General features: G+C 39.1%; 1 protein-coding gene across 1 annotated transcript in view; it reads right to left on the reverse strand.

Annotated features, from left to right (window-relative positions):
* Positions 1 to 16,677, reverse strand: part of CDC5L (cell division cycle 5 like) — a 33,323-nt gene that overhangs the window by 3,520 nt on the left and 13,126 nt on the right. Inside the window, exons 10-14 of the mRNA XM_080615765.1 lie at positions 16,290 to 16,449; positions 14,757 to 14,921; positions 13,072 to 13,152; positions 12,484 to 12,729; positions 9,695 to 9,892 (exon numbers count right to left, since the gene is read on the reverse strand). Coding sequence (XP_080471891.1) covers positions 9,695 to 9,892; positions 12,484 to 12,729; positions 13,072 to 13,152; positions 14,757 to 14,921; positions 16,290 to 16,449 — 850 coding nt within the window. The remainder of the gene's footprint in view (positions 1 to 9,694; positions 9,893 to 12,483; positions 12,730 to 13,071; positions 13,153 to 14,756; positions 14,922 to 16,289; positions 16,450 to 16,677) is intronic.

Below are 16,677 nucleotides of genomic sequence, written 5' to 3' on the forward strand. Positions count from 1 at the left end.
CTATGCCCAAGGTGCTTTAAGCATACAGAAAGGCGCCTCTTTTTCAATATTTATATAAATCTAGAGAAAATTAAATAAATAGATTAGGGATCTGTGAGGATACTTTCTGATGGCAACGTATGAAAGCTTTAAATGTTTCCAGTGGTAAATAATATGCTATTACTGCAACAACAAATACAGCTGTGCAGTAAATTAACTATTTTCCAATTACTGTTTCTTGGATGAAAAATGTGTGTTGAGAGCCACTGACATTTAGAGATCATGGAACAGATGGATGCACAGGCAAACAGAATTTCATTTATAACAGAGGTCTAATGTAACAAAGATCAATTGTCCTATGTTGTTTCACAGTATTATAGACAACACGAAGTATGTTTGCTGTGAAATGAAACTGCAATCAGAATGTCAGTCTCCTAGAACAGGTTGAAAAAGACCATTTAGAAAAGTTCAACTATTCTGTTGTCCTGAGGGATGATCTGTCAACAACCAGATATTCTAATAAAATGTTGAATACTGAGTACCTGAAATACAGTTATAAGCACTATCTCCACCATACAGAAAAGAGACTGGATCAGGGCATTGCAGTTATAAGTCCTGAATTACCTGCACTCTCTAAGCATCAGCAGCAGCAGTGGCAGTACTGTCTCACACTCTCTGATGGTCTCATACTTTTACACACTTGAGCTGGGATTCACTCTTCTCAGATTTAGACATCAAAATCTGAGCTTGCTGCCCGAGATCTTTCCATAATCAGAAGAGAAACTGGGAACTCTAAAGCATGTATCATCTGATCCAGGGCCTCAGAATGAGAAGCAGCATGCTACTGAAGTGCTCTTCACTGACTATTATGGGAGGACAGATGGCTTGCTCAGACAGCATTACCTAAGGTCAGGTGGATCAATCGCACTCTAAGTGTGTACTGTTTTAATGTATGAGATAAAATAAAGCTTTTTTTTCTCCAAGAAAAAAAAAAAAAAGCCAGTTCAATTCTAATATTTATTATAGTATCAGACCCTGATTATTTAAACACTCTTGAAATTTTCAGACAATGAGAACTGGAGTTGATATTTCTAAGTTGATCTGGATATAGATTCTTACTTTCAACTACTAGAGCTCCTTAGGTTTTATACTGCTATTCAGACCTTGCTTTTCTACTGGGGGGGCGGGGGGGGTGGTATTTGGGAAGAAAAAAGCCTCCCAAGTATCTAACACAAGAAATAACAGCCCTTTAAATAACAGCTTATAGAGAGAAATGTGAACACTCACCACCTTTCCTCCTCCCTCCTAACTACAAGATTTTAGGACCTACTATGAAAAGGTCAAAAAGAGGTCTTAGCTTTTGTAACAAATACTATTTATTCAAAACTGCTGACTGCTGCATTAATGCCAACAACTGCATATAATTTTAGTTCAAGCTTCATAAAATTTTAAGGATCAGATACCAAGCTAAAAATTCCAAGCAGTTATGAAGAGGTGTGTTTAAACAGTAGTCTACATTATTTGCTTAAAGCTAAGAAATAGATTTCACTAAAATCTGACAACCATTTGAATCAAGCAGAAAATGTAAAGACTTTTGAAAGATTTCTCCACTTTTGTTATTTATTTTGTACTGCTCCTTGGCCAGCTTTCGTTCTGCTGACTTCTGTACCAGCTATAGCAAAACAAGAACAGAATGTACAGACACAGGGTAGGATGATATATGCTGTTAGGGCAAGCATGAGAGCCTCATCCCATCCCAAATCCCCACAAAAAAGTCTTCCCTCAGGCCTAGTAGAGTTGTGTTCAATTTTCAATACTAGAGATCCAAACAAGAGAAAACAGAACACAGCAACAGACATAATCAGAGGTTTATAAAACATGATCTAGAAAAGGGGAGTCTGACTGAAAAAAAAAGGTAGATCTTTTGTTGGTTTTTTGTTTGGGTTTATTTCCTCCACCTAATAAAAAATAGAGAAAATTAAGAAGAGACACAACAACATGTTTTAAACATCCCAAAGTTCATTGTGAAAAATTTGTCTGTTCTTATGTCCACTGAGAAAGGAAGAGGGATTGAAATTTGGCATGGAAATTTTGGTTATTTGGAAGGTTTTACTAAGGACAACAAAGAACAGGGAAGACTGCTATGAGAACAAACACCCACTGAAAAAGATTTAAGAATAACTGACCCTGAGGAAGGAATGGCTGAAGTGCCCTTAAAACTGAATTTTCACATTCCTCATTTCACTGATGACCTCTCTCCTCAGTTCAATTCAAAAGCATTGGTTTTCCCTTTACTGATTGTTTGTGTCCATTAAATGTGGAGCTTCTGGTAATCCTTAAATAGCATTAAGCTCTCTTGTCTTCTCACTGATTTTCTTAATTATGCCTGATGGATAAAAAACATGATAGAAAACTGCTGCACGTTCTTACCAGGGCCATAGTTAAAAGTAAACCAACTTGTTCCTTGACCTTGGAGAATCAACATATTATAAAGCTGCTTAGCTTGTGCAGAGAAATCCTTTGCCAGCTTCAGCTATGCTGGCTGAACAGGTTACTTTTATGAATCTATATAAGACTACTCCAAGTGTTACTCTAACTTCCTTCCTTACCTCAGACCCACAAGAGGCCCTCCCATACTCAATTCCGCTGGCAGGAGCTGGATTAACTTTATTTAAGTAGCAGGGTTTGTGAACTTGCCTCATATTGGCTCAGTCAGGCAGAGTAGCTGGAATGAGACAATGCACACTCAGATGACAGCCTTCTGCCCTACACCAGGTTACACCAGCACTTCAAACCACCCCAGGGACAACAATGCTTGTAACACTGGGGCATCCTCTGTGTACAATCTGCCTTTATAAGCTTGAGTGTGCACTCTACAACAGCATGTTTTTAAACAAAAATTGCTCTACTAAAATTAAACAAATTGCTCTACTTAAAAATATTTTTCCCCTTCTATGCTCTTGGACAGAATTTTCCATTTTTCGGCTTGAAACACTGTTCCATCTGTCTACAGTTGACCAGGCAAAACTCTCTGTAGAGCGTGCCTCTTACCTCTGAGTTAGTAAAAAAATAATAGTCAACTCTGCTGGAAACTGAGGCTTGGGGTTACTATTGAACAAAAAATTGCATTCTCAGAGTAGAACAACATGGTCTCAATCTATCAAACTGACATCAACACTCACATCAGCTCAACTCATCAACTGAAACCACTCCATGGCTTGACACAGCTTCAGTATGCTGCTGCAACACTGAAGATGATGCTTACTTAACACACAAGGGGGCATGAAGATCATTAAGAAGGTGCTAATTACTAACAGAGCAGTCAAAAGGGGACAGAGCATGTAACTTTTAGGTGACAACAAATTTTTCCATGGAAAGATTTGCTCACAGGTGATCCTTAAATTAATGCACTGCCAGTGTGAAACTGCAACTTAGCAAGCCAAACTAGACCACATGTTCAAAGCCTGCATGGGAATATAAAGCTACCTTTCCCCAATTTAATACGGAAGCTTCAAATTAAATTCCTATATTGCACTTTGCTATGCAGATTATGTATTACAACCTACTGATATCTGCAGAAAGCTATTCTCATAGTCAAAACAAAACCCAAGAGCAATCTCCACACAAACTATGTTTCAGAAATTATGGCAATTAGCTTTCAAATGTCATGACATGAATTGGTAGGACTGCTGAGTAAACACAGTACAGGGTACATCAAAAGCAAATGTTCCCACAGAAGTTCACAGCATCCAACTATCTAGAACTAGAATAATCCAGAAAGTTACCACATAAGTTAGCAGTCATGATGAGTCACTGGTAGTGCAGCTAACAGCGGGTATAAATGAAGCAAGTTACTCAGTGAGCAGCAACTCATGCGGGCCTGACATTCACACGTTCTGACACTGCTCACATTAGGACAGGCTGAAATTAGGAAATCCTGGTTTCACCAACCACCACAGAGGAATCTACGGTTTCCATCTAGACATGGAAGGAAAAAACCTCCCACCATACTATGAAAACTGGCCAAAGAAAAAAGTAACTACTATGCAGTCTAAGCTTATTTTTAAAGAACTAGTTTATTGCTCATTTCTAACGTTTGGACATACTCTAGACTGAGAACATGCAGAAAAAGACTTTTTTTTTTTCTACACAAAGTTATCCAGCACCGCAAAAATGACGACTTGGAAGGCTAGCACAACAGTCCAATTTGAAGACAAATTTCAGACTCATACGTAAGATCACAGAAAAAAGAATATGAAGAACCCTCTTACTGACAGTTACCTGCTTCCTTTAAAAGGTCCCAAAGTCAATAGTAAGAGCACTGGTATGAAATCAACTAGTAGCATTTTCCTCAGCTGCTCCTCATTAACACCTGTGCTCCAGAACCTTCACCAGCTTGGTTGCCCTTCTCTGGGCACACTTCAGCAACTCAGTATCATTCTCGCAGTGAGGGGCCCAGAACTAAACACAGGATTTGAGATGCAGTCTCATCACTGCCACATACAAGGGGACAATCACTTACCCAGTCCTGCTGGTCACACTATTTCCAATACAGGCCAGGATGCTGCTGCCCTTCTTTGCCATCTGGGCATAAGCTGGTTCACGTTGAGCGGATTGTTGACTGAACCCCCAGGTCATTTTCACCGGTCAGACTGACAGCCCTGTTGCTCCCCAGATCATCCTTCCAGCCCTTCTTATATATGGGCATCACATTTGCCAATTTCAAATGCATCAAATGTTAAAACATCCTAGCTATAGAACAAACTGCATGATAACCATTCCTGTATACAGTAAAAGTGTTTTCACACACTGGTAAATTCCTAAGGGATGTGCCGTATATCTGTGTTACCCAAGAGAAGTATATACCCTCCAGAACTGCTAAATACACCTACTTTGATAATCAACTGCACATTAAGCAAAGATTAGACACTGCAACAGTGGTCTTGTATAAACAGTCAGCTCTATCAGATTCTGAACAACTTGACAGTGAGAACAACTAACATCCCTCATAGGTGATCCTCTGGTGCCAACTTACATTAGCAATAGACCTTATAAATAAAAGCATATTCTGCAAAGGCAACACAGGCAACAAACGAATACATGTGACCATAAAAGCAGACTGCTCAGAGATTTCACTGCATTTTAAAGGGTAACTTCTCTATTCCTAATCTTATACATTCTCTTAGTTTCTCCTGGTGTTTTCTCAGTAACAGCACACCTGAAAACCCAAAAGAAACTGAAGCTTTAGAAGCATGTAAACTAGAAAGAAATTAAAACACAGTCTCCAATAAACTAGGAAGTGATACACGTTGTAGTGGAGCATACCAGATAATTCCTAAAACTCTAGCTAAGCAACTGGGTTTCAGTGTAAATTAATTTAGAGGACTTGGGCTACAACTAAAAGCAAAAAACAGACACTTTGGTCAGGTAGATTACCATCTTGGTGTATCTTGGATACTGCAAAGAGAAGATAATTTACTATGCTCTGTGTATACAGTGTAACTAAAGCTTCTTCCCCTGTAGACTTTCAATAGTGTTTGTAATTCAGGAAGCAACTGACATGATGATGTTAACTACCACAGTTTTAATAAAAATATTTTTATGCTGCAAGCCAACTTTATGAACTGTCTTCAAAGGAAAAGTAATGCTGGAAGGAAGTTTCTACTTTATGAACTAGAAATGGAAGTAACTAGCTTGTCAAATAGATGCCTCTACTACCTCATTTCATCTGATAAGGGTCCTAGTTTAATGTACACCTTAGGTAGGAATGCTTTTCTTTATAAATATATTGCTTGGAAGAGAAGGGAGTATAAGTATTGCAAATTACTTTGAGCATCAGAAAACTCCCATTTCTGAAATTACTAGCTCTGCAGTGTAGCCTAGCCTTGAACAAATATGTTAGACTTTTACAAGCTACTGGGCAGATCAGAAAATTCCACCAGGATTCAAACAAATCTACGCTGCACCACTGACACATAGCGAGGTCACAGGGATTCACTTGGATGGACCTGAAACTCCCCATCTGTAATGCAAAAAAGTTCACATACTAATTTGGTAACACTCTTAAGCCACATTAAGTAACACATTCAGAGTCCAAAACTCTCCAAATAAAGGAGTAGTGAAAACTATTACTAATACAGAGGAGGACATTCCAATATTAAAACTATTTCCGAGTTGTGCATTACTGCCGCTGAATCCTGGACAGGATATCTAGCCAAACAGAAGCTCTCCACAATTGCTCACTTTGCCTCCTCAAGTTCATCAGTAACAGCACAAATCTGGTTGTGATATCACCATCAATCTCAGAAAGATAAATGTCATGTCAACATATACAAGGCTGCCATCACTAAATCACTCAGGCAGTGAAAACAGGCCAATTAGAGAAAAACGACTGTTTGTCCACGCCATCAATCTACACAGAAATCTGAGCAATGAAGACAGCACTAGAAATAGCTGGCTTTTTAGCACAGGATCTGCAGTGTGCTAGCAGTCCCATATGGAAGTATTAGACAGTGACTACCCAACGTGCAGTTGTCTCCAGCAAATGTCACTAAACTGTCATGGTTTTTTCCTAATGATCTTAGTACAATATGAAAGGGGAAAAGCAGCCCCAAAAGCTGACCAACATCAGTTCCTGTTGCTGGCAAACTCTGTTTTATAGTTTTTACTCTTCTCTCAAAGGAAGTTAAAGAGTACAAGCAAGTATCTTGGGGTATTGAAAGCTGAGCTAATATTCCTGGGTTTCATTAAGGTTGTTTGATACTTCCCATTAAAATATCTATTTCAACTGATAGTGCTTTCAATTTTCTTTGGAAAAGTATTAAAATGAAGGTGGGTTTTACCATTGCTGAGAATGGGTTAGGAAAAAAAAAACTGCTGTGCTTGTCTCGTATATTCTTTTGTTCATTAAACTGCTATGCTTTTTATTTAAAAAATGATCCAGCTGGTGACCTATACTTACAGACCTGTGTATCTTGCACTTAGGAAGGGCCTTCTAAATAGGTCAGGCAACAGAGCTGCACTAAACTCTATTTTGCACATACTTGGGAGAGATTTTCAGCTCAAATTTAGCTTTGCAGAGTCCACCTGCACTCAACAAACAGTGAGTTGTGAAAGGCAGCGCAGTGCTTCCAGTGCACCTGCAGCCGCAAGGCGCAGCCAGCTCTGCTGGCCCTGGGTGCCTGACTGAATTAGTTTCTTCTCTGATTTTACAGTACATGCAACACATAATTAGCCTGGTCTAGAGGCACGCCAAGCTCTCAGCTAACCTGAAGAGATGTAGCTGCATTAGTGGCACATGGAGTCTCCTGACTGCAGCAACTAAACATAGGCACAGCTAGCTGGATTTTTTTAACTGTCTCCCATGGAGTCCCATGCAACATTGGTAGCAAATGAAACCCTAATTTTTTCTTGGCAAGACCTTGGCAAGTATTTTGCTTCCTGGGTAACCATCTTCTGACTACAGAGCAGTGAGCACTTACAGAGCGAACAAATACAAAAGGAGTTAGACGAATGACTTGAACTTTCTTCTCTTCAATATCCTTAATAAACACACTACTACCAACTACTTATTCAAATATTGCGAGGAGATGAACAAAAATCAACAGCACAAGAAAGCCCACACAGAAGTAACTACTGCAAGAAATAGTGTGCAGTGTAAAAGCACAGGGCCACACACTGAACAATAAAGAGAAAACAAAATATTCAATAGCTACTCACTAAGCAAATACCATCCACCCCGTGCAGTAAATGAGTCTGTGGAAAAACTAGGCTATAATAACGAAATTAAAGACTGTCTCATAATGCATGTACATAGGCAAATTAAGGCTGTTTGTGCATTCCCTGACTTTGACTATTTGACTTTGCAACTTTAATAATGCACTTCTAACGCAGTTTTGGGCATAAGATATTTAAATTTCAAAAAGCATTTGTACACAAATGAGGTACAGCCCTCCGATCGCTGGCCTGACGCCAGCACAGCCCCTGCTGCCGTGCAGGCTGACTGCTGCTGCGCTCAGACACTGTTTTGGTGAGACGAGAGTAGAGCAGAGCAGAGCGTCCAAGCACCGCGCAGCGTTGGGCAGGGCAATGGTGCTCTCTGCTGGGGAACAGAAGCAACACAAGCACTCCGGCATCAACGCTAACACCCTCTGGCTACTGGGCTACATGCAGGTGAACCTCCCCTGGACCGAGTGGGTGACTAACAATGGTGGAGTCTGTACCAGGATGACATTCTTGACAGATAAACTCTACAAAACACACAGTCACACTTTACTTCACGTGTATGAATCAAGTGAAAATTCAGTGTTTCTGGCCTCTCATATTATTTCTGTGGTAGTAGCTGTTTGAACAGAGTTTTTCTTCCAGCAACAGTAGTTATGTTGATGTCAAATACAGAGTAACTTCTTTTTTTTTAAGTTTCCTTTTACCATGGAAATAATAATATGCTTGTATTTTATATATATAATAATCTGATACTGCATAATTTAGAGACACTTTGGGGCTAAAATGGTATTTTGGAAAACAGTTAATATGACTTCCTGCAAGTCTGAACAAACACATTCTGTGGGAAGAAACCATTCAAAACCACCTTACTTTTTATCATGAAATCACTATACTTGTGTGTTTTGGGTGAAGTGTTTGGGTGGAGCTCTAGAGAGGGCACACAGGGCAAAGGAAATCAGTGCTGAATGGTTTGAACTTTCACCTTCTACGTAAGTGCACCATACTTCAAATTATTTCCTCTCCACATCCAACTCCCTCAATCCCAGGACACCAAATCTTAACATCTTGTTAAGACCTGTGATAGTTGCATTTTGAATAAACTGATGCAAGCATGTTGACACTGGAGAACACTGTACTCCGTAACTCAACAGAAGAGGATGTAGTGTCAGTTCTTGGTCCCTTAGTACCAGTGCCCTGCCACAGGACTGTAAGGGGACACATTGGCAAGATGTTGCTACCTGAAGTCTGGCATTTAGTACTTGCAGAATAAATTAGTTACAAAAACAGACAACAGCAAACTCAAAAACTGAGTTTAAGATGCACTCAAAAGGAAGCCTATTATTATTTCCTGATTAAGTGAAATGGGATCACAAACATCCACTGTTTACTGTTGTTGGAGGGAATCACTGGAATTGGCAGAGGATGCCAGTCTGGCAAGAATTCAGGACTATCTGGACCTATACAGAATAGTCAATCAGAAACCAAATCTGAAGTCTGAAAGAGAACTTGAAAGGAGTCTGGGGACAGAGATGTTGGGTTTAAGCATCTTTCTCTGAAATATCTCAGATGGTCACTAACAAAGCACAAAACTAGGAAGATCGGGTATCTGATCTGCTAATAGTGGAGATTAAGAAAACAGCAAAAAAATCCAGATGGAATTATGAGAGAGCAGAATCTGACCTGCTCTCCGAGTTGAGAATCAAGTGGGTGAGATGAGCTGTGTTACAGCTAACAGTGCAAAGAGAAACTGTGTGGGGATACTCCGGAGGCATTTTAAGAAAAGGAGGAGGGTTAGAAAAAGCGATTTAAACACCTCAAGGGCATCTATGAACTCCCTCAGAGAATTCCTCAACAAAGGACCTGAATGATTTATAAAGTAATCCATAACTCTTATGTAAAAAAAAAAAGAAAGAAAACACATGGGGAGAAACTTAGGAAAAAAAAAAAAAAAGGGGAGGTGTGCAAAAAAGCAAAAAAAAGTGACACTGACCTCAAGCCTCTTTTCAAGAGACTCTATCCTGTCTTTTTTGCTGGCCAAGTTAGCTCTTGTGTAGCGGCTCTGTCCAGGCAGGTATAACACTTGACTGTAACATTCTTCCCACACCTGGTTATAAGCTTCACTTGAGAGCTCTCCATGCCCCATTCCTTGCTTTACCACTTCCATCTCTTGCGCCAGTAGATCCTGTGCCTGTTGGAAATTATGAGAAATAAACTGCAGTTACAATACAAAAGATACAGGAAAATTCCTCTTCAGTGTGCAATTCACGGGGGCAGTTTCTTTTTTCATACTAAAAGCTCACCATCAGGTTAAGCTAACTATGAAATCTAACACAGATGCTGTGGATTATAAATGAAACCCAGGCTAGAAGGCTACTCAGAGCAACTATCCCTCATTTTATATAATTTGGCCAAACCTGACATCACACTGCTGTAGCTAATGAACCCTGTTGCACAGCTAGATCCTTCATCCTGAGGCAGAAGAAAAGAGATAAAAGCAAAGATCTTTAGGGGAGGGAGAACTGTACAGACAGAAGCAGCTGTTGTATGAAACAAAAAATTACTTCTCATTTCCTTTTGCTTGCCCTTCTCCACAGAACCTGGAAAATCAAATTCAAACATAAAGGAGCTGTATAAACTCCATTGCAGGAAATATCTGACTTTAACATAGATTTTGTGTCTGAAGAACTACCAGTGAGATGAGCACTCTGCAGTTTCCAGTTTAGTTTACAAAAGTAACTTACAGTCAAATGAAAACATTCATGTTGTTCTCATAATCTTTAATATTTCTGAGAAAGAGGCTGGACCATGAAACTACACAGACACCCAGGTCCTTTGCATTTTATCTGTAACTAAAAACCTAAACTATCTTCACCAATCTGGACTTCATTGATTACAAATGCAAGTCCTCTCTTTCAACAGCATTTACATGTGCATCACAAATTTTCATATCATGCAATTCAGATATCACCAGATAAGATGATTCCAGAGATACGGAAGAAAGGAAAATAAATTAGTTGTCCCTGATGGTGGAGACAAATAAGAGTTCTCTAACCACACTTGACAGAGCTGAATCTTGGAAAGGTTCACTTTCAATGAGCTTCTATTTGTATACTGAGAGGAACTACTTAAGACTATTTATTTATGGCACCACAACTGTTCTATAGCTCTAACAGCTCAGTACACTGTGCTCAGCAACACTGCTAATCCTTTCAAAACAAGCACTACATATCAGAAAAGAAAGGAGCACTTTATTAAAGGATTTTAGTGGGAAGATGTTCTAAAAGCAAATGAAGAAGTAAAGCAAAATAAGCAAGCCCCAGATGAGAGCTTGAAGACAGGAAAACTTTCTGGTTTGAATTTGATTTTAGACAAAGAGGAAATATCATGCTGAAAGTTAAGAGAGCAAGCAGGAGCAAGGATGCAAAAAACTTCTGCCCATCAGGCAGAGATTCTGAAGAAAGTTTCCATACGAAAACTACTGGACTGTGTAATAGTCTTCAAGGGAAGTGACAGAAAACCCAACTCTCACTGCACTTCAAAACAAGCAGAGAAAACACTCAGAGAATGTTCCTAAGGGAACAATTTGACACTGGCAGGATAGTGAAATTCATGATCTGACTGTACTTTCCATCTTTAACTTCTCCTGCTCAGAAATCTTCAAGTATAAGTTTTCATTTAACAGCAAACTGAAAGCACATACTGTTCAGTGTTTCTCATTTTAGGCTCTTGACTCCTCGGTCTGATATGGTCAGACTTAAAATCTGCTTGTATATTTTTACACTACTATGGGATTTAGGTGTAGGGGTACCACAGCTATTGTCAGAACCCAAGTCTCGGATAGCAAGAGTCTGCATGAAGTAGATGACTTGGTGGCACATGATTTTGTCCTTTTCATTTTTATTCCTGTAAGCATATGGTCAAAGGTTACTGGCACAACTTCACAGGTGAAAACTCCTTGAAAGAGCTAAGCACAGCACCCTGTCTGAACTGTTCATCTGTCACTTGGCAACAAAAGGCAACATCTGTAGCTGCTTAAATAAGTGAACAACCCAAACCAGAACCCTTGGTACATGACTGCTATTTAACTCAGCATTACAATGCTAAACAGACTGAGTGCCCAGACAGTCTACTCATTTCATTCAGCAAAAACCTATTCCGCATATTCAGCGCTTTTTAACCAGGTATGCTCTAAGATCAGTTGCCGTAGCCGAGCAGGCTCTGTGCCCAGCCTAGCACAGATCTGTTGGATCAAGCTTGACAAGCACAATTAAACAACTGGTTTTGCTGCTTCAAGTTATAAACTGGCTATCACTGCCATATTTAGTTTGCACTGAAAAAAAATGCTTAGGAATTCTGGATTAACAAACTACACAGGCAGCAGAAGGTGGGCTTCACACCTAGTTAAGTCTCAATGATTTAGTAATTATTAATAATGGTTTTAATAATTTCCAGGAATAGTAAAGTAAATTGGTTAACTGTTGCAGCATAATAGCTCCTACCTCTACTTAAAATGATAAGCAATCACACAACACAATCAAAATCATATCAAAAAGACAATGTCTCTGGACAAATACAGCATCCTCATCACTCTGTTAAGTGCCTTTAACAGAAGATCACAGAAAAGAGAATGTGCACTTAAATTATCCTTACAGCTCTTCATACAATACTCTGGAGATCTCCAACTTAAATTCTGTGCAGGCTCACCTCTTTTTGCAAGATTACAGGACCATGACATAAGGAGACATTAGGTCACTGGTAATTAGGCCATACAATTCTCACCTTCTTGAGGTCCTCTTTGGAGAACTTCTCATAAGGATTTTGTTCCAAGTACGCCATATGTTCTGCATTGTTGCTTCCAAATCCTGGGCCTTTCCCCTTCTTACCACTAGGCTGTTCTCCAAATGGGTGGTGTAAAAGATCAAAATGAAGCATAGTAATCATCTCTTTCTTTATTAGCTCTTCACTTTTCTGCAAGTCTGTTAGAGGTGGTTCCACATTTAAGGGTCTTAGTATTGTTTCATTAACCTGCCCAGGAATAAAAAAAGTTCACAAATATCATATACACCAAAGATCACATTAAATTCATACACCTCCACCTGAATACAAATTTTATATACGAGCTAATCCATGCAGAAGAGGTGCCAAAACCCCTTGCAGTGTGACACACATACAGCAACTCGAACACCCAACTGTGGTTTCATTTGTGCATATGAAGTACCTCAGACAATTCTGCTGCGAAAGTTTCCCGTAATGCTGAAATCAGCATAATCAAATAGAGATTTCATTTTCTCATGATCTATTTCCTCCTATAATGGTTAAAACCTCTGTATTTTTTTCTCCTTATAAGTAAATTTTGTTTCCACTTACTTCAGAAGGCCGCGGTAGATTCTTCTGAACAGCTTTGTGCATTCTTTTCAGTTCTTTTGCACGTTCTGCCTCTCGGAGAGCCTAGACAAACAAGCTAAATGTTAATCCAGCTACTGGAATACAATCAGATGCTTCCTAGAAATGTGTGTGATATAAAAACTAATTAATTACCACAGCAAAGATTCCTTAAAGGCTTCATGTTACAAAGCCAGAGCCAAATAATGTGATGACATTGTAATTTACTGCCTCTAAACAGGAAGAGCATAGCAGACTAAGAGGAGAGATATCCTAAAAAGTAATTTCCAGCCATCACATTCTACTTCATTCTCAAGCCCAGCAGACTTCATTCCTTAACAAATTTCTCCACCATCAGGTTTGACAGCTGCTTGAACTCTCCAGACACAAAATCCACCAGGAAAAGACAGACTGTTAAATTTGCAGCCAGGATTGTGTTTGTTCTCTTCGATGACTTGGAGTAACTACTCACTAAAGCAATACTCGTGAAAGTGTAAAAACACAAGATTTCTCCTTATATTCAATTTTCAGTCAATAATTAACATGAAAAGGCAGTGCCACCTAAATCTTCAGGAAAAATAACAAAGATCCTCCATGTTTTAATTCCAGCCATGTCACACCTTCATTTGAAGGGCAGGATGCTGTTCTCTTGCATGATATTACAACTCAAATTCTTTTCTCTATTCTACATACATAAATTATCCATATTTATTCAAACTTTTTATTAAGGTATGTATGCACAAGACATGCATATACATGCACATAATGTGATCTTCCCCAAACGGGACAAGCTAGAAACCAAACTCTGGGAAATGCTTAGCAGATATCAAAGCATAGGACTTTTTTTTTTTAATATTTTGTTAACTTGTCAAGCACATTGATTGGCAAAACCCCCTCTGAACTCAAAAATAGCCATTTATTTGAATTTATTTGAAGGTATATAACAAAACTAGATTTGTATCACAAAAGTCAGGATAAGCAATAAATGGAAAAGACATTGTTCTTATAAACATAAAAATTTAAGGTGTCTCTAATTACATGTCAGTGCAGCTATTTAACCTGCAGAATTTCAGGCAGCACTTTATCAAGCCTTCCTTGATTCTGAAACAAAACAAAAGGGACTCATTCACGGCTCAGCTGTCTGGTAATCCTTTGGTGCAAGTCATACAAAAGGAACCAACTCACTGCCTGGAAGATTTGTATCTGTGTGCTACCAGTCTGCTGAATTTGTATGTACCGATCTTACACTTCACAACCAGTAACTTTTAACTTGAGAGAATAATATGAAACTGAAAAAGAAGAGAAAAGGTACAATAGTATAATTCTCATGTGCTTACAGTGAAGCGTGTGCCTCTGCAGAGAAATGCTTTTAATTATACTTTTATCTTTTGGGGGACAAATGCAGGACTTGGGGCATACACACTCATGACTTCATTGTAGAAAATGACAAATGAAATGTGATACATAACATTAACAGATTAAGAAAAAGAGTCAGAGAGAAAACTGATTTAGCCTATGTGTGTGTGTACACTGATGTCAGCAGAGAAAACAGGTACATTTTACTTTGTAGAAGCTGTACCACTTTCACTGAACAGGTATGAAACTATGGGAACCATACAAGAAACATTTTATTATAAACCGAAGGCACTATCTGCCTCACATACACCCACCTGCTTGCGGGCATCTATATCAGCAGTATCTTCTACAAAGGTTTCATCTACTTCATGTTCCTCAAGTTCTTTTTCTGCATTTTCAGGTAAAACAATCTCAAAGTCATTCTTTGGAGCAGGAAGGGCCATGAGTCCAAGGCGCAGGTGTTCACGAGACTCTCTCTCCTGTTGAAATAAACAGTAAGATATAATGCTTCTGAATTCATGCATTAAGGTGCAATTCAGCAGCATTCCATTCATTTCCATTAATAGACATGAGCAATACACCGCTGATATAATCCAGCTATCTTTGACTGCTACAAAGTCAACAGGAACAAGATCTCTAAGTCTGACAAGAGGCATGTTGCTAATCCAGCCTAGCGACAGGTTACCATACCAGAGTTCATGCACTTTTCATCACAGAAACTCTCTGATACTAAAAAAAACATTAGACAGATTTCTTAAAGATAGCTAATGAAATCTTCAAACAGGCTGAAATACACTCAAGTAAAACAACAGCACAGCATCTTTGCCTCACAGTAGCTTCAGTACAACAGCAGAGACTCACATAAATACTTTCCAAGAAACTGAAAATATGTGGAAATGTGATGATGGACACAGAGGTATCTGCAAGCCTAATGGGAACTTTCTTCCTTGCAGTTGCTCACAAATCTGGGGAATGTTTGCCTCATTTTCGTACTCTGCCACAATACCAGATCTGGGAACCAGTGGAGTCCATCAGGAAACTGAAGCCTCAGTTTTCCTTCTAGCAGCAAAAAGCCTTTTTACTATAAAAAGGCTAAGACAGAACCAAAGTAAGTAAACAGACAACAAATAATCCTTGTCCTGCAAGCTAGGAGGAAATCTGAAATTCTAAACTTGAAGAGCTGTTTTCGTGAGCAGAATGTGCCAAACACTTGAAGTGGATATCCTTAGCTAGCCCAAAAAGAAAAATGTCAATAGCTCTGGTGGGAGATATCCAAAGCCACAGTTAAGGCTGCAGAATCAGCCACATAAAAGGAGTTCCAAAGGTGCTACCTATTAGGTATATGCCATTTTATACCATGCCTAATTGGCAGGGTACATCTGGCTGACTCTCCAAGAATGGAAACATCTGTTGAAAAGGTGATGAAAGAATCTGGACGGGACTCGGATTACTGGACATCTCAAAACCAAGTGCTCCTAATGGCAAAAATTAAACTCTTTTAGCTCAATGTTGTCAACACGACAGACTGATGAAAAGGTCTTGTAGGTAAACTGGGAAGCCAAGATGATGAGGGATTTGAGGGCTGTGTGGAATAGCACGAAAAATGAATCTTTGCTTGAGACGTATTTCCTGCTCAGCTTCAAAGATACAAGTAGGACTGAAACTTAAGCATGTCTTCCTTGACAAACAGCTTGAGCGTGCTTTTACTGAGCACACTGAAATCTATTCTAAGTGGCAAGATTTCTGTTCTTTCAAATAGAGATTTGATTTTATCAGGTGATGAGTACAGACCTTCAGACAAGTGGTAGAAATAACACTTGCTTTTTCCCTTCTTAAGTGCTTCTTACCATTTGTTTTGCATAAGATGGGTCACTGTAATCTGCCATTCCTTCTTCCGGGTTGATGTTCAATTTATCACGTAGTGGCGTTCTACCAGGAGTTGTACCAAGCACAGGTTTAGGAGTCAGTCCTCCACGAGGAGTTAAGCCTTCTTGTCCATGAGGTGTCCTAGAGGAAATGCAGATACAGATATTTATTTTTTCCCTAAAGAGCTCTACTTACCGAAGTCTGACTGCTGGATAAAGTTACGTAAATACCATTAATAAATTCAATCTATATTTTTTTCTTGGATTGGGAGGTAGTAAAACTATAACACGCAATTAGAAGAATCAAAAAAAATAAATTGTTTAAACCTGTCAAGGCGTGACCAAGGACTTGTCAGTCTGAAATCTAGAC

The sequence above is a fragment of the Psittacula echo genome (genome assembly GCF_963264785.1).
Source record: "Psittacula echo genome assembly, chromosome: 4".
Lineage (NCBI taxonomy): Eukaryota > Metazoa > Chordata > Aves > Psittaciformes > Psittacidae > Psittacula > Psittacula echo.